Source organism: Falco rusticolus, chromosome 2 (assembly GCF_015220075.1).
Source record: "Falco rusticolus isolate bFalRus1 chromosome 2, bFalRus1.pri, whole genome shotgun sequence".
Lineage (NCBI taxonomy): Eukaryota > Metazoa > Chordata > Aves > Falconiformes > Falconidae > Falco > Falco rusticolus.
In genome coordinates, this window is record NC_051188.1 from 87,251,795 (window position 1) to 87,274,529 (window position 22,735).

At 33.8% G+C, this 22,735-nt stretch overlaps 1 protein-coding gene across 1 annotated transcript in view; it reads right to left on the reverse strand.

Annotated features, from left to right (window-relative positions):
- IL1RAPL1 (interleukin 1 receptor accessory protein like 1) overlaps positions 1-21,766 on the reverse strand; it is a 673,650-nt gene extending 651,884 nt beyond the window's left edge. The window contains exon 1 of the mRNA XM_037378448.1: positions 21,667-21,766. Coding sequence (XP_037234345.1) covers positions 21,667-21,748 — 82 coding nt within the window. The 5' untranslated portion in view covers positions 21,749-21,766. The remainder of the gene's footprint in view (positions 1-21,666) is intronic.
- Between the last annotated feature and the right edge of the window lie 969 nt (positions 21,767-22,735).

Here is a 22,735-nt window from a genome sequence, read left to right on the forward strand (position 1 = left end):
AAAACCAAAGTGATTTTTTACTTGGAATATTAAGATGAAGTATTACATCATGTTGCTCAGGAAAACATTACCTTCATTAGACCAGTCAAGGTTCTTATGTGCCATGAAACAGGTTTAGATGCCTTAGAAAATGCTAGCAGGGCTCACATTCCTGATGAAAGATGAAGAGTAAGTTTGAACAAACAGCATTGGTTTCTGCTCTGCACATACGTCATGGAAGAAATGTGTCTTCTTTGCAGACAATCAGATGGTTGTATCAACTGACTAAATATCAGAGGAACAGAGGGAAGGAAGTGTCTCAAACCATTCATGGTAGTGTATGATACCGGCATCAACAAAGCTTAGAGTTGTTATGGGATGCTGGGAAGCCTGTGTGGCTAAAGATCTATAGAGGTGTTCTGTCCTGTTCCCTTCTGAACAAGGTGCCTCTTGCACGGCTTCTCTTAGCCTTTGTGGAATTGAACGCTAGTGTCTAAACTGGTCCTATGCTTTTCATGGTAAAAATCAAGAACATCCACAAAATCACAATTGATTAGACCTCAGTCACTTTTCCCTGCATTTCTAAACTTCAATTATTGAAATGAGGACAAAATTTTAAAAGGTCCCCAAACAGTTTCATATATGTGATAGCCGTACACATTATAAAATAGTTCATCGCATCCAGACTGAAAAATAAAATCGTTGCCTTTACGCTGAGTGACCTTTAACTTTTCTCTTAAAAAGTGAAAAATGCTTCTTTTTGTATGAAGCCTCCCTTACTTAACTATGGCACATTGGGCTTAGTACAACATTGTAAATGAAAATCTTCTACAACACTACCTGCTTAACTTTCTAAAATTAAAATTTATATTTATCTCTAGACCAAAAATAGTCCATATCCCTGTATCCTAGCGATAACACGCAGAGAAAAGAATTCTGAAATATATATAAAAAAGTGCAAATGAAAAAGATTTTTTCCTTCGGACATTAACTTCAAACAGTAACAACATATGTTGGTTTTAGGAGAGCTTTTAAGATTTCTGCTTGTTATCTGCTTTATGTGGACTGTGATTCTTGCAGCAATTTTTTTTATAAATTTGCAAGTTTATGCCCAAATCCACATTTCAGTCTTTCCTTCCCTGCTCTGTTGAATATAAAGTGTAAATTGACTGCCATCTTTATTTCTAGAAATTACTATGTCAATTGTTTAGCTGATGGCAATTGAGAGGATCTTTACCATATGAGCTCTCATGCCAGAAAAGGATCAAAAATAGTTGAGAGGCGTCTTCTAGCTGAGATATTTAAACTGAGAAGTACCCGACTCCAACATGCTATATAACATACAACTTTTAATATTTAAATTTTGTCTCAAAGTGTTTTTTAGAACCTGCCTTCAGGTGAAAGATGTTCACTTAACTTCATTCCTTAATAATATAACATTGCATGGTCACAGCTTTGAATGATGGTATATTTGTAAAAGGCAAACATCAGAAAGGAAAATTGCTCCTCCCTGTGATCATAACAAATATAAAACTGGAGCCAAATTTTATAGCATTGAAAATTATGTGTTTATTAATTTAATACAACTATTGTGTAGAAATGCCAAACATATCATGTGGTCTGCCTGACTGCAGCCCCACCAGTCCTCTCCAACACCAATTAAACAGGTTATCCCACTGTGTTATTTTTGTTCTACTAACATATTTCAGACTAGAAGACACAAACATACGCTATACTGAACAGATGTCATATAATAGAATCTCTCCTACAACCATAACATTACAGGAAATGTTTTACTACTTTAGGAAAAGTTCTTAGTCAGCATATCAGGGATGTGCAGCACAATACAGTGAAAGAAATTGGAAGGAATATAGCCATACATAGAGAAACAAACAAACAGAAAAAAGCTTTTTGATGGTGAAAAGGAGAATTTCAAAAGTCAAATACTGACTTCTGACATTTGACATCTAAACCAACATTTTGGTTTTAAAGCAGCGAGTTAGACTCAATCCATAGCTCCACTGATCTAAATCTGGGTGTGCTGTTTTGCAAACACTGGAGAAAACCTAGCCTCTCCCTAAAGGTCAGAAACTGGCTTTAAAACATTAAGTAAACCCATGAAAAGTGTGGAAATTGAAGAGTCATCCATAATCTAGTTGAACTGCAGGCAAAACTAATTTACCTGTAACATCACCACTTTATTATATGTCAGGTTTTGATTTGCACTTACAAATGTCAAAACACAATAGAGCTCCTACTGGAAAGAGATGGAAATTGGAGGGCTCAACTGTTACTGAACAAGGCACCTTCTCAAGATTAATGCAATGCAACATTTCCCCCTGTTTTGTTCAGTCTGTTGAAAACTTGGATCAGGGAGTATTTCCTGGCCAGTGGATTGAAGCTACAGATGGGAAGAGATGGTAGAGGAAAAACTGGAAACTTTGTGCTAGTAAAATTAGGCCAGCAGCAAATTACTACTGTCCTTGCCCAGAGCAAGAATGACACACTCAGATATGTGTCAAAATATTGATGCCTCTAGGGCATCTCCCAAAATAATGCAGTTCAACTATTGCACTTTCTGTGCTTAATAAAGGCAATACAATACTAGAATAAATTATTGGGAGAAATTATATAAAAATTCAGGCTAATTTAAAATATATGGATGATCCCTAAGGGCTATAGTTCATGAGTAATTTGCCATTGTTGGTTCTGCTTCTGAAGTAAAAGAACAAAGTGGCATAAAATTCACTAGAAATATATTGAATTTCTTGAAACTGAAAAGGTTTATATCTGTAGTGAACCTATTGTAAAGATTTTTGCGGAGTTTGATTGTCAAGAGCAGTGATCTTGAAAAGCAACTAGAGGAAGTACTTCCTATTCACAGAGATTGTCAAGCTGAGAGGCTCAATAACAACTCAAAAGTGAAGAGGGAAAAGAGAGGTGGATTGTTGACTAGAGCTATTGCTGGATAGAAACAAGTGAGTATCCAGAAAGGATGAAAGAACATATTTGAAAAAATAAAGAATATTAAACATGCATTTAATTAAAATCAAAATAATTATCTTGGTAGTCTAAAGATTAAGATTTTTATGTTCTCTCTCTCTCTTTTTTTTTTTTTTTAAATACATGTTCCTCCTGGAAGTACTTGATTTGGTACGTTAACAATTTCCTTATAAAATATTTAGTGTGGGAATATATTTGCCATGTTTAACTACACTAAGTCGGTATGTAAATTACATCTTTTACTTTTTCAGAATAAATATGTTTCCCAGATAGTTTATTTCAGATATTGGACTAACATAGCTGACTTTAGGTAAGGATGGCTTGGCTGTTATACACAACTGATTGGAAGATTCCAAATTATGGTACTTGGAGATCTCTTCAAACTGATGCTGCACCTTTATGTGTCTTTCTCTCTCTAAAGTTGCAGCTGGTTCATTACATTGATCCTTTTCTTACATGAAGCAGACTCATGCCACTGATGCTCTGCATGGGACTTGCAGTTCAGTATAAGCTCAGTTTAAAGTTGCTCATCCAGATTTTGACTTAAAAAAATCAGCTCTCCCTGCATTTAAGAGTGCTTCACCTCTGCATAATCCCATGCTAGCTGCATTCAGCCAAGACAGAGAGAAAGTCAGTAAGCGAACACTTCTAAAAAACAGTTTGAAGTTTTTTCAGCTTTAAATCTGAACCACTCTGCTTTAGGATGGCTTTATCACATTTGTTTTTGTGTTTGGTGTTATTTTCCTTTTTAAACATCTTTCCAGACACAGATCTCTAACTGTCTTGGGAACTGAAGAAAATAGAATGTTACACGAAACAAAATTAATTCAGAATTCACTTTTTAATTTTGGTTTGCCCTTTTGTTTTTAAATCACCTCCTCCCCTACCTCTGGCCAGAGCTTTATCTCTTCATTTCAGTAGAAACAATTCAGTCCTTCTTTAAGACTCTGAGTTTAACTATATATGGATCAATTTAATTACCTGTTATTAGCTTCTAAGCTGACATGCTAATTCCTGTGGACATCAACCTCAGAAGGAAAGCAAAACTGACAAAGCAAACCTCACAGAATCTCACCACTATCTCAATGGTCCATCCTTGAGCATGATATCCTACAGATACCTAGCAGAGTCCTGAAGAACATATTAGAAGCTTGAACACCCCATCTAGAAGACCTCAAAAGTGCTCTTTTTACTTTTAAAACAAGGTTTACATTATAGATTAAAATGCTGTTGAAAAGCCAATTGTGACCAAGGAGATTTAGCTACAAATATTTTAGAGCTTATTATGGAAAAAATTATCCATTGATCCCATCTGAAACAGACAACATTCCTAACCACATCAGAACTTCTTTGCCTTTCCCCCCCTTCCCTGCACCCACCCCCCCCAATTTACATCAGTCTGCATAATACTACAGTTTTAAGTCATATATTGAAAATCCAGAGGCTAGGCATGTAGGTACAGATAATATTTTTATTAAAAAACTAGAATATTAAAAAATATAATGTGCAGAAATATTTACTCTATATATACAGGACATGCAGATAACTATAACATAAATTATACAATATTCAAGATAAGTAAGCTTCTGTTTGTGGAAGAATGGGAAAAATTTGTTGCTTAGGGACAGGAAAGTCTTCCTTAACGTAATAAGATACTCTTAACTAATTGTAAACCTGACCATGGTTACTTTTGAATTATAAAGCCCAGTAGAAATGGAATAGTTTCATGACAGTCCAGCTTAATTATTGCCTCCACTGAATTTGGGTTAACTCCTTAACAATTTGTTTTATTTTTCAGTACATCTCTTAAGTTATATACACTCTCCTCCAGGTGATCTGCTTCCCCACGTGACCTGACAGTGACAAAGATGACCTTCAACAAAGCACCCATTCAGCTAATAAAAGATATTGGGCTTCCTAACAAACCTTCCCTTGTCTGCATCTTTGAACAACCAGTGCTATAACAGTATCGCAAGTTACTACAATGTACATGATTTTTTTATTATTATTTTATTACTTATTCAATTAAGAGCTATAATAGATTTCTCAAATCAATAACTGGTATTGTTGTCCCCTTAAAAATTTTGAACAGAAGCTTTACTGAAACAATAATAACCAATGCTGTTAATACAGCTGTAGGCTCTTATTGTAGCTGGATACTTTATTGACATTATTGCTGAATTCCTATGATTATAAGGATGGGTCCTTTTGATTGAGATTAAAATTGTGTCATTTAAGATTCTTGTGCCTATTTCCTAATTAAAAGGAGTAATAAGAGTTCAGATTTCTATCCTATAAAAAATGTTTTTGATTTTGTAGTTCTTTAGGTTAGGTTTTTTCCAAAGGACAAATTATAATAATGCTTATTATTGACCTCTTACAGAAAGTTATATAAGCTAGTTAATGAAAACCTAAGCTTGTTACTCAATAATTAGTGACATTTATTGTTTCAATGAGGTATTCCAGTATGCTAGATATCTAGCAACTTAAAAACAGGTTTTAATAGTAGAAGTTTTATTGACAGTTAGCTACAGTTCATGGAATTAAAAAGAACGTATTTAATCTAATGATGAAAAGAACTATGAAATTTAAAGCATTTCTGAAAATTCTCTAAAATTCTTCCCAATCACACACTGTGTTTCAAAGGTCTTACTCTGGCGACTAATATATTAGAAAAATCACAACTGTGATTTAAACACCCACATTTTATATAATAAATTTTGAAGGTATTGCAATGAAATTAAACACCTTTATATGTCATCAAAATAAAAAGGGGGGGTCCATCAAGTTTTTATTTACATCAGGACTTATTTTCCACTAGCCTTTAACAGAAGAAATAAATTGCCTTAAGGAAAAGAAAGAAAAAAGCTTAGGTAAAAGAAAAACATATATAAATTAACAACTTATGCAGAAAGTTGAACTAATGGAATATTAAATTCTCTCCTTTAGTTTCATCATACACCTTTTTTAAGAAAAAAGTTAATTTAGTTGTTTTTATATATATTAATTTATATATATATATATATTTTACTGCAGATGAGTTTTATCAATTGAGCCAGTTACCTCCTAACTCCTGTTGTGTGTTTTCTGGAGGGTTTTAGGGGGGTTTGAATTTTGAGGTCTACATCAGGCATAGTTTCTAATTCATTCATTAGCTCATCCTGAACTATGAGAGAATGTTTTTGTAATAGGTGAGCCGCAGCAGAAGGCAAGAGTCCAAAAGTATCTGAGTCGATGGCCCAGAGAATTTGTGCAAGCTCTGTCCCTGGAGGTTTTAAAAGACCCACATGGATAAAGCCCTGAGCAATCTGATCTGATCTCAGAGCTGACCTTTCTTAAAACTTGAGACTTCCAAAGGTCTCTTCCAACCTGAGTTATCCCACAAAAGATACCTGAAAAATCAAAAGTATTACTTGATTTAGCCAGCTTCAGCTCATGACTAAATCTTTGTGCAAACAAAACCACCAAAATTTGAAAACAAAATCTTCTATTGTAGTCAAAAAGCACTTCAATATTATTCTACTAACAACTGTAGCACAGTAAATCTACACCAGCCACATATCTCACATTTAGCTGCATTTCCTCACAGGCTTATCTTTAAGTCATGCTGTTTAACCATATCCTCATGAGAAAAGTATAAAGATGCATTCTGCAGAACAGCAATATGAGAAGCCACCTCTTTTTTATTATATGATAAATTATTCTTCTATAACCAACTCTTGCTGATATTTTCAAAATTTGATATATTCTGTTTAAAATTAGTATTTTGGGGAATATTTATATACAGTTAGCATCACTACACTATCTTTTTTCTGAAAAGTTTCTAAACAGTATTCCAATAGTTTACTTATGTGTCAGGTTAGTTTTCTCTATTTAATACCAATAAAAAGAAGCACAAGAAAGATGTGGACCTGTTAGAGTGGGTCCAGGGAGGGTCATGAAAATAGTCAAACAGCTCAAACACCTCCCCTTATGAAGAAAAGCTGAGTCAGCTGGAGTTGTTCAGCCTGGAAAAGAGAAAGCTCCAGGGAGACCTTGTTGTGCCTTTTCAGTACTTAAAGGGGGCTTACAAGAGAGAGAGAGAAATTTTTTTTACCAGGGTATGTAGTGACAGGGTAAGGGGCAATGGTTTTAAATTAAAAGAGGGTAGGTTTAGATTGGACATAAAGAAGAATCTTTTTATGATGAGGGTGGTGAGGCACTGGAACAGGTTGCCCAGAGAAGCTATGGATGCTCCATCCCTAGAAGTGTTCAAGGCCAGGCTGCATGGGGCTTTGAGGAACCTGGTCTAGTGGAAAGTATCCCTGCCCATGTCAGGGGAGTTGGACAAATGTGATCTTCAAAGGTGTCTTCCAACCCAAACCATTTTATGATTCTAGGATTCTAATTAAAACTAATATGTCTATTTCAATGAAAGTGCTGTGCATATGTATAAAACTTGGAAGCAGTAGCATACATAAATATATAAATCCTTTTAGTATGATGTATTAAAAGCTGTACAGTTTTCCACCAATAAACTCATATTTTTATATTCTATTTATTCTTATCTAAAAGTAGGTATAATCACAGTTGCAATCTTTCAAAATATTGAAAGATGTTTTCAACTTAATTAGGTTATAAAATATTGAGAGATCTTTTCAACTTCATTAGGCTGAAAATTGAAATACATTGAATAGGGAACAATGTGTTAATAAAAATTTCTTAACAAGTATTAGAAAAAAAATCTCAGGGTCAGTATGTGGACCTCTCTCATGTTAAGTAACCAACTATAAATGACCCTACTGAAGTTGTTATACTTTAAAAACTGTCTAATCTTAATAAAGAGATCAGATTTATTGCAGTAAAAGCAGACATAAGTAAAAAGGTTAACAGTGATTAAATGAGCACCTGTTACAGTAAACAACTAAATAACCAAAGATCTGTGAAAAAAAAAAAGAAAAATTTACTGTTGTCTGCAAAAAAAAAAAAAATAAAAGGTCAGCAATGACTGAAAAAATATTTATGTTTGTGAGCTCTCTTTCTCAGGATATTTGCTGTTTGTATATTTTATCCTTTTGTCCTAAATCTTGCTGTGTGAATTTTTGATACTCATGACCAAGTTCAGGACTGAAAGCTACACAGCATGCATAATTGATCAATAGGTATTAAGACTACTATTTTCCTATGTATTTTGAAAGGAAGATGCATCTTAAAGTGGAACTAACCAACACAAATATAAAATGTACAGTATAAAAAAATGTAATATTACACAAGAACCTGTCATGCCACTAAATTAGTAAAGTTATAAAATTAAAACCTTCAGTTTTAAAAGTAGCTAAAATTAAATAATTTGTGGTACATTAAATATTTCCTCCATTTTCACCTAATTCAAATAGAAATTATCAGCTCCCTATTTGTTTATTTTTCATATACATAGGCAACTTTATTCATATTTAGATTAGGTTATTAAGCAAGTCTGAGTCTTCCCCAGCAGGTATTACAAACTCTCCCCAAAATTAATAAAAAAAATACAGCACTGTATTACTTATATGAAAACTAACTGTATCCAAAAAGAAATCCAAATCCCAAAATTATCCACAAACACACAATAAAGTCTAGCAAGAAAGAAACAGGTGTTCAAGAAAGGGGGAAAAAGCAAGAAGTTCACCTTTGCCTTGACTGAAGTAAATATAGACAGAAATCACTCTCGCATGTGACTCAGCATTGAGAATTCATCACAGTAGTGAAGGACTGTGAAGCATACATAACACATTATTTGGTTCTTTAGAGTGTGGTGGAACTTGATGCTTGCCCTTTCCCATAATTGAGAGACAAGATTTAAAGTCTTCATACTAAATTTGGCCTAGAAATTCAGATCAGCAAATGGGAGAGAAAATAAAGAGCTATTTTCAAGGAACATATTAATATCAACCTAATAAAACATAAATTAAATTATTAATTGAAGGTAGAAAAAGAAATGAACTGCAACGATTTGAGGTGTAACAAAGCAGCCTTGATGTAAGAAAACAACTAGAGAATAAGATACTTCTAATATTATGTGGCACAGTGAGTCACAGTAAGATACTTCCAAGAGTTGCTATACATTACTAACCAGTGCAACTGCCTCTATGAGAAAACTAGATTCCTGTGATTTTCAGTTTAAATAAAACTAAAGTTCTGCTTGACAGAATTCAGAACTTGGACATAAAATCCTCAACAGTAATATTTTTGGGGAGGATGCTTTTTGCACTGTCTACAGATATGTAGGAAATTAAGTGCTGGAAACAGAGGCCTCTTTCTCTCTGTAGAACACGATGTCAATACCCTGAAGTTGATGAACACATCATGGCACAGAAAATCAGTGTTTTAAGTCCTTTCTCGAGTTTCTCAGCCTAGGACCATCTACCAATTCGCTTTTCAGTGATGGGCAACTACAGTACCTTGTTACATCTTTCACTTTGTGTATCAATACTGAAGGAAGGAAATGGGAAAAAGTCTTAAAAGTACTATGGAACATGCATTTCTTCCTCATCTAGCTTTTAGTGAAAGACTGAGTCATAGACAAGGACTAAACCCAACCAACCAAAAAATCAAGCCTCTTCTTTCCCCAAAGTTATTAATTCTGAACACTTAGCACAGGAGTTCAGTATTTTCTTTGGATCTCATGGCTCAGACTTACTAGAAAGGAAAATTTTAGATGTTTCAAATAAGTTAATAGTGCAAAAGCAACTCTGCTGAATGGTCTTGTTCAAGCACACTTTGAAATGAATTCTCCCACTGAAAACAATAGCATTTGTAGGTATTAGCTATTGTGAATCCTTCATGCAGCACCTACTCTAGATTTGTTATCAACAGCACAATTCTAACATAATTGTCTTCAATACCACATACAAAATATGCTGGCTTTGTATATGTATGAGAATAGCCTGACCTACTTTGAAATGCAGGTTTATTACAAATACATTACTAAACAGTGATAAAGTGAAAGAAAGTAATGACTGAATTAAGTAGTCCACCTAGTTAAATATGAATAAACTCAATTCTTTTAAGTTTACGCTGTACTACAGATAGCATGACACTAGCCAGATGATAGCAAGGACAGATGCTTTTTAGTGGAATCTTTCTGTGAAGGAGAGTGAACAGCTTCTCTAGGTACTATAAAAGTGTAGTCACATTGGAATTCAATCTCATCATTACATCCTAAAAATTATCCTCTGCTTTTTATAGCAGTTAAAGTTTCATTTTTTTAATTTTTTTTTTTTTTAGTGGAGGCAATGACCTCTTGCATTTTGATGTACTGTTGTAGTAAACTCTTACACCGATAAATATTTAGGTTGTTAAATGACACCCTGTTTAACTTATTTTTTGTTATTTCATTCTTTTTATAACATTGCACAGACTTCCAATAATTTAATGAGGAAATGTAAAAAAAAAAGTTCAGATAACAGATGGTGGGTATTTCAAGGGAATCAAAAAAATTTACTAATAGTCTGAACTGTGTTTGACATGTATTTGTTTTCTTTGAAAATTTTAGAAAAAGAACTAATAGGTGTTTTCTTATCTCAAATCTTTTATTTGAATTAATTTGAAGTGGGGTTTATGGAATACATTTCAAATATATATATAAATTATTAAAAATAAAAAATATAATCCATCCTGTTCTATCATTCCTAATAACCAGAAGTAATTTGTTCCTCCTCTCCTTGACATGACAGCTACTCTTCTCAATAAAAATGCATTTTCTGACAAACCTGGTTTCCCATGATTTTTTCCCAGAATTTGTGTCTATTTTAAGTTTCCTAGTTCATCTGCTAATAGTCCCATTTTGCTAAAACTTCACAGCAAGTAGTATACTATGAAATGAATGTATGCGTATTTGTAAACTTTGTACCTGCTGGCAAGTTTGCTCAATAATGGTTTCAAAAAATGTTTATTACCTAACTTGAAAATACTGTACTGACTCTTATTCAATTTCCTAAACAAATACGAAGTTTAATACTTGAATTTGTCTCTCAAATTATAAAAATATAAATTATATTTTAAAAACTGCCAATGGCAAAAATAGATCTATGATATGGAAATATGATTTTGTTGCAGAGTGCTTAGTGGCCTGGTGCAGTCAGCAGAATGAAGACAAGGCATCTTTTGGCCTCCAGAAGGCCCCTTGTGAAACCACAAGGTAGGCATTAGCTGATCCTAGAAAAGGCAGCTTGACTCCTTGTCATACGTGGCTCAGCCTGTTGGATCAGAAAGGGCTCAGTGTTTGACAGTATTGCTCCATGTTCTCCCTCCTCCTTTGCTGTGCTGCGCCCAGCCGATCACCTATGCAACAGCTTTACAGCATCTACAGAGGCTCCATGACCCCTAGGAAGGAATTGAGCATAACACAAATACCTATGCATTGCTCCTTACCCATTTCTGTTTTGCCTTCAGGATTCACTCTGAGTTATATGGCCGATGACATTCAGCAGAAAAACTGGAGTTTCAGACAAGCCAAACTTATACATGGAAAGAAAAACAAACAAACACACACACCACAACAAAACCAAAACACAAAACACCCCGGGATTAACAACAGCTTTACTTCAGGCTGCACTCTTCTAATCTGGACAACCCATTTATGTTGCTGTTTTTCTTGAAAGTAGTTCACTTTATGGCTTGCTTTTTAATATCCCAAGTTACTGTCTTTGTTCTACCTACTATGACAAACCTTATTAAAAAAAAAAAAAAATCACAGTGAAATATATAAAAGTGCATGAAGGTAGCAAGCCTATTATTAGTCAATTACATTTCCCATAAGAAAATACTGTGTTTCTTGTATTATCAACTATTAACTGTGCTTAAGAATGAGGTGGGAAGGGAATGGTAAAACATCACGTACACTCATTTTTCCATGTAGCTTAATAAGTCTCCTTTATTGGCTTACGTTTCAATAGCATTTGAATACATTTGCAATCTCCAAGAAACAAATATTCTTACTGTGAATGAAACTGAAGATCCTGAACAGGTACCACGTAATTTTAACTAATGCTGCTTGTAGGTAGGTCAGATTTTCAAACCTGACATGACAACAGCTCCAGGTGTTTCCTTGGTAACGTAAGTCCACATTAGAGCAATTCAGAGCTACCGTCCTAAACATGCCACAATTTCCACTGGGAAATGAGGCAACCCATGATGACAGAGATTTTTAGGGAAGTTCTAATCTGAAAAATCGAGGGTCAAGGACTACCACATGTACATATAGCCTCTAAAAGATTTGTCTAAATTCCTTTAAAAAAATCATTTAAACAAAAGTCCTGAAGCTACTTAATTCAGCTGCACACAGTCCTGAGCAATCTGCTGTAGCTGACCACTGCTTGAACCCTTTGTTGTAGTATTATTTGATCTTAAGAGGTTCCTTCCAACCTAAAAAACTCCACAATTAAAAATGGAATTATCAGTTGGAACTATTTTAATTGGAAGTAAAATTGATTTAAAAGAGAATAAAAATTGCTCCTTTTCGCAAAGGATGAAAAAGAGTTATTCGTGGAAGTGGACTACTCTAAATGAATTTGCAGATCACTTCAACACAATTGTCTGCTTTGCACCTTTACACCCAACAGTTTCCTGAAACAAGTTAAGCATTCAGGGCAAGGCAATAAAATTACAGGAGCACTCATCTTTCAACTAACATAACTGTGTCATAATTTACCATTATAGCAGTCTAATAATTCTCCTTATAATTGCAAAAAACTGTTTTGAAAAAAACAGATAAGAAGAAAAATCTTAAAGTAAGAATAAACAATTTCCACTTTGCATTTGAAATAAAAACCTTAATAGCAAAACCAAGTCTGAGTAAGAATGGCTGAAGATTTCAGTACAGCAATCTAAAGAACGACCTCTTTTCATGCTAAATTGCTTCCCATATATCTGTGTATGCAGCGATGATAGCACTCTCTCCCTCCATCTTTCAGAAAGAAAAAGTCAGTATTTTAATCTAGGGTACATTTCATCAATTTTAATTTAAGTGTAACAACAAAACATATAATGGGCAAAACTTAATATCACAGCTCTTATTCCTACATTATAATATCTTTCACAACTGAGTACACTTAAGTAAAAAAGACAAATCTATCAGATGGCCGTTACTTGTCCTTGAGATTTTTTTTGTCTCCTTATTTCCCACTGTCATTATTCCACATAAAATTGACAGCACGATACTAAAATAAATAAATCTTCTGCAACAGCTATTTCTGGTCAAAGGTCACTTGTTCTTTTATATCTTCTAGGCCATTTGCCAACAGATGCCAACCAGTGAAACAACTGCTAACCATTCCCCAGGGAAAAAGGGGACTGTGGAACCAGAGTGTCATTCTAAACAGCTACTAAAACTCAATGACCAAACTATGTAAGGATATCTATTACTGCCTTTTGGCTTTATATTTTGTTTTGGCTCCTTTACTACCATTAGTCATTTCTTAATATGTATTGCACACTATAAAACATCGACCCTTTGCTACCACATTGTCTTTTCACATACTGAGGTATTATTCACCATCTCCCAGGACTCTGAAAAGTATCAGTATGGATCCTAGCAACAACAAAAGGTCAGATAACTATTTTTAAAATGCCAGCCATCCTGTTCATAAATGCACACAGGACAAGTAACAGTGACTGCATTTATAGCGTCTCCAAAATAAGTCATGTGTCACAAAGGATTTATGCTTGTGATGCAATCATTCCTTATTGCTCAAACCCTCTAGTGGCACAGAAATGTGTTTCTTTCTTTATAATATAGTCCCCACCCCCACTATAATCAACAATCTCCATCACCGCTGTTCATCTGACATATTGAATAGTGTCCTTAGCTTGAAAAAATAAGAGTAGACACCACTGAAGCTGAACCATCCCCATGGCCAAGCATCTGTTTAAGCTCACTAACAAAAACTAGTGTTCTTTCCAAGAAGATTATTCTTTAGGGTTTTTCAAAGGAAAACTACATTGAAAATTACTCCATAGCAATGCAACACATACAACATTCTGTACCTAAAGAAACATACAGTATTGTATAGGATTATTTCTTTAAAGAAAAATACCTGATTCCCATATACAGTTGGCATAAAAAAAAAAAAAAATGGGTTCAAAGACATATACTGAAGGAACCCTCTAATTTCCTGAATATGCAGAATGTTACTAAATAAGTTAACTTTCTTCCTGTATTCCTTGAGCCACTAAGAGCAAGTCATGCCTATTCTCTTAACAACAATCAGGTGGGCTTTTTCCTTCATAAATTAAGACAGTGAGGATCATATCAAATCTGGCATAAATGGTTTTGCCAGAATTGGCTGCAATATGGGGCTATTGGATACTTTCGTTGCCTAAATATTGTGCTTAAGGACACTAATTGTATTTTTTTAATGTCCTGGTGTTGTGTACAAATAGCAGGCCATAAAACTTTTCTGTGGGCTATATTAATTCCAGGAGGCCTCATGGTTCTTTCAGATAGATACCAAAAAGTTTAGGACAGAGAGTGAGTGTGTTGAAGGAGACAGAGCATTTACATAGTCTTCACATCTATCGATCATCTAGATCTCCCTCCCAGCAGGCGTAAGCAACCACTCATCTTAGTTGACCCCATTACTATATATTCAAGGGTATTGTTCTTGAAGATTTCGTATCTTTAAAATAAATCTGCAAATAAGCAAGCAAATAACACCCTCCCCCACTGATACACACTATACAAGGTTTATACCTTGTAATTAGGCAAAATCCGAGAAAATGTATACACCCAGTTAATTAATTCTTCAACTATGAAGAGAAGTTTTTAAAACTGAAAATAAAACATTGATTTCTACTACATGATAAAATGAGGAGGAACAAACATCTTTAACAAAAAAAGGTGCAAAAAGTAAACTAAACCATCTTTTATTCTTAGGATAAAAAGCAGAAGTATATTAGTGTTAATAAAATCAATATGGAATGAATTAATAATCAAGACATAAGAAAATTGCTTGAGAATGAGCAACACTGATTCCTGTTTATCTCTATGTGGGCTTAACTGTAAATGTTTCTCCTCATCATTCCCTCTCTTCTCCCTCAAAATGAAACAGGTTTCACAGTTTTCCCCATTCAGTCCCACAGCTATCACCATAAACAAGGCTGCATATTTATATGCCAATTCAAGATGAGTTTTTTGAAACAATTCTCATATGAAATAAGGTTCATTTCTTAACCAGGTCATGATGAAAAAATATTCCCATCCCCCCAGTGCAATAAGTAAGGTATATAAGTCTTTGCTTAGAACTTTTTCACTATACTTTTGCTTGTATACTTTGCTTTTGCTTTCATAGTAATAACAGTAGTCTTAATTGTTCCAGCTTAAAAAAATCCTTGTTCATAGAAACTAATCTTAAACACCAGATAGAGATAGATAAACTCTAAATATTTCAGGTTTGTGTAAACACCAAAGAATCCACAAGCCTCATCAATTAATAATGGAAAACTAACATTCTGTGACACAGTGAAAACAATAGCTAGGGATCATTAATATAAATTGACATAAACTCCTATGGCTTATGAGAAGTATATCCTTTAATTGTTGTAAATGCTTTGCTCCAAGCTCAGTGTACTTGGGGTACTGCATATGCAAGTGTTCTTCCCATAAATTGTATAAGAAAAAGAACAACAGAGACATTCATTTATTTTTTGAACCATCTGATTATTATTCAATGCATATCAGACCCAATATGACATTCATCAACTAATTTCCTTTTGACAACAATCCAAAAGGAAAATACATAGGCAATCAAAACACAGGCAGAATGAAAAAGATAATGGAACCACTGAAGGAGAGACACTAAGAAGAATGGGTTCATTTATAGAGTACTACGCAATTACGACACCAAGTCTCACCCAGAAGGGTTATAAAACATAAATAAATAAATAAAAACTACAAAAACTGAAATACTGGGTACCAGAGCTCTGCTAAGCCTCCACACGTATTTGTGTGCAATTTCTCAAAACTTTTTTGCCACATAAACTGCCTCTAGATATATGTTCTTTAAAATAGTGACAATTAAATTATTAAGTAAACTAACTTAAAAAATTCTTCCTACCTGAAAAGAATTCTCAAACTGTCTTGACTTCTGTAGATACATTCCTTACATATAGCAGGGGTAATAGTTTTCATTCCATTGATTTTTTTTTTTATTTTTAAATAAACTTTTGAGTTCTCATTATGACATTTGTCATGAGACATAAAATCTTGGCTTTGCTGTTATTAAGGCCTACTTTAAACAGATCAATTAACTGAACAGTTACAAGAAACATTTTTGAAAAAGAAAAACTGGCCTCTTTGTGCAGAGATATCCTTTATATATCTGATATTATTCTCTAAAATATTCTTACATGAGAAATAATTCAGAAAAATCAATAGAGGGCCCTAATTTAAAAAAAAAAAATCTGCTTATAGCTCTGAAAAAGTATGGAATTTGTCAAACAGAATAACTACCTGAGACTTTTTGTATATATTTCCAGTCTGTTCCTCAAAATTCCACTAGTTTTATAACAAACCCCCCAAAAAATTATCTTAAATTACATTTACCTAATTAAGATTCAAAATTAGCTCCTACAAAACAAACTAAAATTCAGAAATACCAACATCATAACGTCAAAGCTCTTCCTTTTTTCCTAATGTTGATCTTCCATACAAGTACAACTAGAACTACTCACATTCACTCATAATAACTGAAGTATAGAAATACTAGACATTAAAAAGAGAAGCAGTCTTCTGCTACATGACAGAATACATCTATAGACCTCAGTCTCATCATATGAAAGATCTCTTACAAATCCTATTAACCCATCATTGGATTGTCCTTCAAGTTGAATTATTCCATCATAGAATAAATTTGACCTAGAAAAGAGAATTTCCATTCACAAGAGCAGAATTGAACACAGATTATTAATTAAATTATAATGCATAATAATCTGTAGAAAAACAGAGAACTAGAGACAGTAATAAAAACTCTCACCTTTTTTGATACAAGGCAACACCAGATTGCTATTAGGCATTGTGAGTGTATAAAATGCCACTACACTAATACTGTCTAATTACACTGATGAAGTCATAGTTCTTTATGTAATAAAATATTTTGTCATACATTTGCCCCCAATTGTCCCTTTTAACAGATTTGTTTTTTAACAAAAACCCCCACCTCCCTTTCCTTTGTCTATTCAGCATCCTTGGAAAATACCACCAGATGGCAATGCAGTACACAAGTATTTTACCTAACATACTTGTTATAGGGGGGAAAAAAATCTGTATGAATCAGCATGATGCCCTTTCCTAACGTACTTCCTCTTTGATGAATATTAAATAATTCATAATAATAATATATTCTGTATTCACCACGTCAGTCATCAAATACTACTCAACTTGAGAAGAATAGACTTTAAGAAACCTAAATTTCTAAGGATGTGAAACCATGTCAGTTCAAACTAACAGGATAATTTCAGGAAAAATCACTGAAAGGAAATCATTTAGAAATGCATGACCAGAAAGTTCTCAAAATACCATCAAGGACTTTGCTGAGCAACAGACACTCAGTGGACTATACAAAAAGTAAATCTATGCATGTTTTAGGCATTGCTTAAATTTATATGAAGTTTGGTGTCATGCTAAAAACCAGGCATTATTTCCTATGTTTTTAAGGTTCAAGCCAACTCCAGTAAAACCATGTGCTGAATGAATCAGAATATATAGGTTTAAAGTATTTATTCTTCCTTTGCAGCAAGCAGGACATGGTGACCAGAGGAACTGTTTCATGAAGCAAGATGCTCTGAGACATTTCAAAAAGCCGACAGAGTCAGCATCCTGTTTAAGAGATCATATCTGATATCCATTATGTGCTAAATGAAAGTTCATCTTTGCAGTTACTGTTGCAGGCTCTGAAGACTCTCCAGAAGTCCATGGGGACTTCACTGAATACCTAAAATAACCAGTCGACAACCATTACGTCTACTTCGAAGTCAGTGATTGGAACTGCAAAAGTTAAGAAAAAAGATCTTTTCTTTCTTGCTTGAGAAAGTATTACAACTTATAGGTGTTGTGCATTCAGCTACAATTGATAGGAAAAGTTTAGGTGTGCTTATGTCTAATTCAGTTTTTGCATATGTGGATAGAGTAAGAAGTTTCTTGCATCATTTGTATTTATTAACAGAATTGTTAATGGAAATGCTTATCCAGCCATTCTTATGTAACAAATACAGATACTACATGCTCTAAACGTAAAATAAATCCATTATGTGTTAAAAGAGTAATTTGAAACTGTTCACTGTATTATATATATGATTTAAAATATTAACTGGGGAGCAGGGGGGAAAGATGTATCTTCTGTCAAACAGAAACAGAATCATACAAGATAAAGCATTAAAGAGGTACGTCACACAGCTGTGAGCAAGCTAATTTAAAGCACATCTTCCTGGTAATGTAATAAATATTTGATTAATACTCTTCCCTTTATACCCTATGTTATTATATTCAACTGATGAATAGCATACAGTGGTAGAAAGATTCAAGGACTGCCTTTAAGTAATGTCATTTAAGTGATTTGCATAATGACAGCTCTCATGATGAGACATTTAATCCAACACAGCACAGCCTAAGCTTTCTCTTGCAATGTTTTTTCAACCTGCTTTTCAATCAACACAGACAAGAATACTACATTGTCCCTAATTGTTTACACATATAGTTGTTTGATATAACTTCAGTCTTGAAAGCCAGAATTTTTATTATTTTATTAGAAATAAAATGAGAATTTGAGCCTACAAATTATTGCACATTTTTGGCATGCTGTGAATCCTCACTGACTTTCTGAAAGTAGGTTTTCATGTTCTTGACAAATCAGAGAACTGGTTGGAAATTTATTTCTAGCAGATGGAGAAACTCATACTTTTATTAATCACAATCTTTTTAGCTGATAAAAAACCCTTTAAAAGAAGAGGGCTGAAGAACTCTGGCAGGAAAAGAACAACTGACAGTATAGAAATTACGTATTTCCAAAAATAAATCTCTTTTTAACATAAAAACCTGAAGTTAAATATATAAAGAACACAAGATTTCCGTTTTCACGTTTGGTATTTAGGAATAAGTCAACAAAAGGGAATTAGAAGGAATAAGTCATAATTAGGATAATTATTTAGCATATTAATGCAAGAACTTTTAATACATTACTTTGTAACAGAGAAGGAAGTACACAAAGCAACACGTCTAAAAGGCAGATACTACTAATCCGTATTTATAATCATAACATCTCATGAATATAAAAATATGCCAATATCTTTATTTTGCTATTCATTTTACTTAAACATTGACATTTCAAGGATGAAGTCAACTCACAAATAGAAATGACTAAAGAGATGCAAACCACGTCCTCACCATCCTCTGCCTCTGGTTAACATGTTCACATAAAATTAAAGTTCCATTTTCCAAGCTGATTTTTTTCCCTACTACTAATTATGTTGCATTAGTTGTAGGAAAACATTTTTACTTTCACAGCAGAAATAAGCAAATCTTGTTTTGTTAAAACTTCTGTTAAAATAAATACTGTTTTCTTTGTAGAAACTCTTCAGGACTGTAAAATAGGCCTCCCAAGCACCCAAGGGAGGAAAAAGCAAAGCAAAGCAAAGCAAACCAAAGAACATCAGCACAAACAAGCCAAGCAGCATCACGTGTGTTATTACATTCCACCTACTTCTGTGGAAGTTTTTCAAGTCTGAAGTCACTAAACCACATGACCAAAGGCAGCAAGATCTGAGATTTCAGTACATCAGAGATTTTTCCTTTGCACATACAGTATGACTAAGAGCCCTCTTGGTGATACAGCTAATTGAAGCTGTAAACAGGATAAGCAGATCTGAATGCAAAAATACCAAGAACCCCATATTACAGTAAGGTATGATCCAAAGATTTCCAGAGTGTTGGGTTGGTTTTTTTTTCCTTTTTATTACAGCATCAGGATGAACATATTCTGTACATGTTAAAAAGTATCGTATGCTCTTTCTTCTGCTGGACAGCAATTATATTATTTTCCCAAACAAAAATTAAAATGTATATTTACCTCTTTTCCTGGCATTGGCTCATCAGAGGAAGAGGATACAGGCAAAAACAATGAAATAAAATGTGAAGACAACGCAAGTTCTTATTATTGTCACATTCAAGTAACAGGTATGTGATGATTGGCTAGTTTTTACAATTCCTTAAAAATGTATGTCAGTTACTTTAAGATGGTCAATAATTTTTAAAGTTAATTTGGATTAAGGGGCCTTGACTTCAAGCTTACAAGTATTACATCTTAATCAAAGAGAACAGGCTCACCCAGACAATAGATATCAAAGGATATCTATTATAAATACCTAGGCTTTAATATCATATTACAAACACATCAACCCATCACAAACTCTTTTGCTCTGCACAGAATCCATATATTCCAGTTTTCTTGAGTTTAAATAACCCTAAATGTATTTTAATCTCAAGTCTTGGTTGAGAAACACCTTACTTTCTACTAATATTTCTACTTGTGATATTGTAATATTTCTACTTATTTGCCTTCCTTCCATCTACATTTCCAGTCATTAAAATATTGGAGACATAATCAGTGTCACAATCCTTTTACAAATATAATCCATTGAAAAGAGAAGAGAAGATTTAAGCTGTTGCCCAAAATGTATAAAGACCTCCCTAAGCACCAGTTTACAGCAACTACCAACGACTTCCAGTTGGAAATAGATTTTTTAAAATAATAATGGAAAAATAAAATAAAATAAAAAATTGGAGCCAGACTTCTGGGACAGTACAATAAAAGCTCCCCAAAACACTCCAAAAGGAAAATGACTAGTAACAACAAACTTAATCAATTAATTCCATCAACATGGAATTAAGACTTGTTATGGATTTAGTGCCCTTTAGTGCCACAGAGCAACACAGTTTGCAGAAGTAGTATCGTATAATTTTTTTTTTTTCATTAATCAATGAAAAGTAAAAGAGAGGAAAATTAGAATTTCAGGGTGACAGACCTCTCCGTATTGGTGTTCCCTTTATTTACATATGAAGCTAATTCATCTATAGTAACAGTATGAAAGATGATTGGTAAACATGGCATCCTCTGCTTGGTTTTTAAAAAACTGCCTGTATTTTCTGTGCTGAATTAAACTCTTCCACCATGTATCAGGTAGCCCTTTCAAAACCACATTTTTCTAGTTCACTTTTCATGGTTATTAAATTTAATGTGCTTGATCTACTTGTTGTATTACAAAAATCAGTAGTCTAAACCAAAACTGCATGATCTTCACTTCTAAGAGATGATTCACCATGAAGTACATAGTCATAGTCAAACAGATAAATCTAGTAGCTCATACTATCAACACTGATTGCACAAAGTCTTTTGAATAAGTTGAATAGTTCCGGGAATAACTTTTCTTCAGCAGATGAATGGTTACATTGATTTCACATTACATATCTGATTTTAACATTTCTGGGTTTTTTCATCACGTTCTCATGACACAATATAGTCTAAAAGTATATAGAAGCTACTAACTTTGCTGCAGAATTTGAAATGCTCTTAACTATGTTCCAAACCACCATAACAACACCTTAGTATATATTTGGAAATATTAAGCACTTCGTTCCAAACCACGTTGTAACCACAAAGATAAAGATTTACTTACCTGATCCCCTTTTGGTCACAACCTTCAAGCTCTGAGTTAGAGTAGCATACAAGAGAATCAAGTTGGGAATAGGAGCTTTCATCTTCTGTCTTTCTGTAGCAGCTTCCTAGTGTACCAAAAAGAAGAAAGAAACATTGATTTTATATTAGTGCTGAAAAAAACTTGAAGTAATTAATCACAATATTGACATTGCAGAAAAGGTGAATACAGTGTTTATGAGCAATTTAATGCACCAAACCTGATCTATTATTCCTTTTTTTAAAAAAAAAAAAAAAAAAAAAGAAAGAAAGAAAAGTTAAACTAAAATCACCATAAAACAAACACATACACACACTACATTTAACCCTGGAGCTTAAGTTTCAACTTGGTCTACACATTGAAATGTCACTGGGTCTTTGGAACAACTTTGATCAATTTATTCTATGGAAGTGTGATCTTTTCACTAAACCTGAAAAATAACATCTAGTTCTTTCTTTTTAGCACGTAATCTATTCCTGCTCCCTCCCCTCCAACAGGAAAAAGAAAATAATGGTCTTTTTCATTACTTTTGCTTCCATTTATTAATGCAACAGATTGAGCACAAGAATCACAATGCAATGAACAATTAATTAAAAACAAATCTGGTCATCTTTTTGGGAACAGCGAAAAAGGAAACATAAAGAGTGCACCAGAGGAATCAGCAGAGGCTCCTGTAAAACTTCCTTTTAGATGAGCTCAAATTCCCCAAGCATGTCCAAGCTAACAAATTTGCTGAACTACATCAGAAGAGAATGTTATTGGGATGGGAGTGAGGTGGATCACAGATGGCTCAACCTTCACCTCTGAGATGCAGATAAAAGTTCTGCATTTCTATTACTTGTGTCCCCTGGGGATTAAGTGGTGGGAACAGCTGGTGAAAGCAGGGACTAAACATTCCATTTATTCCCCATATAATGATGAGGGTGTCATCTAGTCATGATGATTATCAGCATTGTTCTGGAATGGTTGATAGGACTAACATCTTACATTTCAATGTGTAAAAAATGAAAAGGGACGCCAAATCTCCTGATTAGTCAAGCTAGACGGTAGA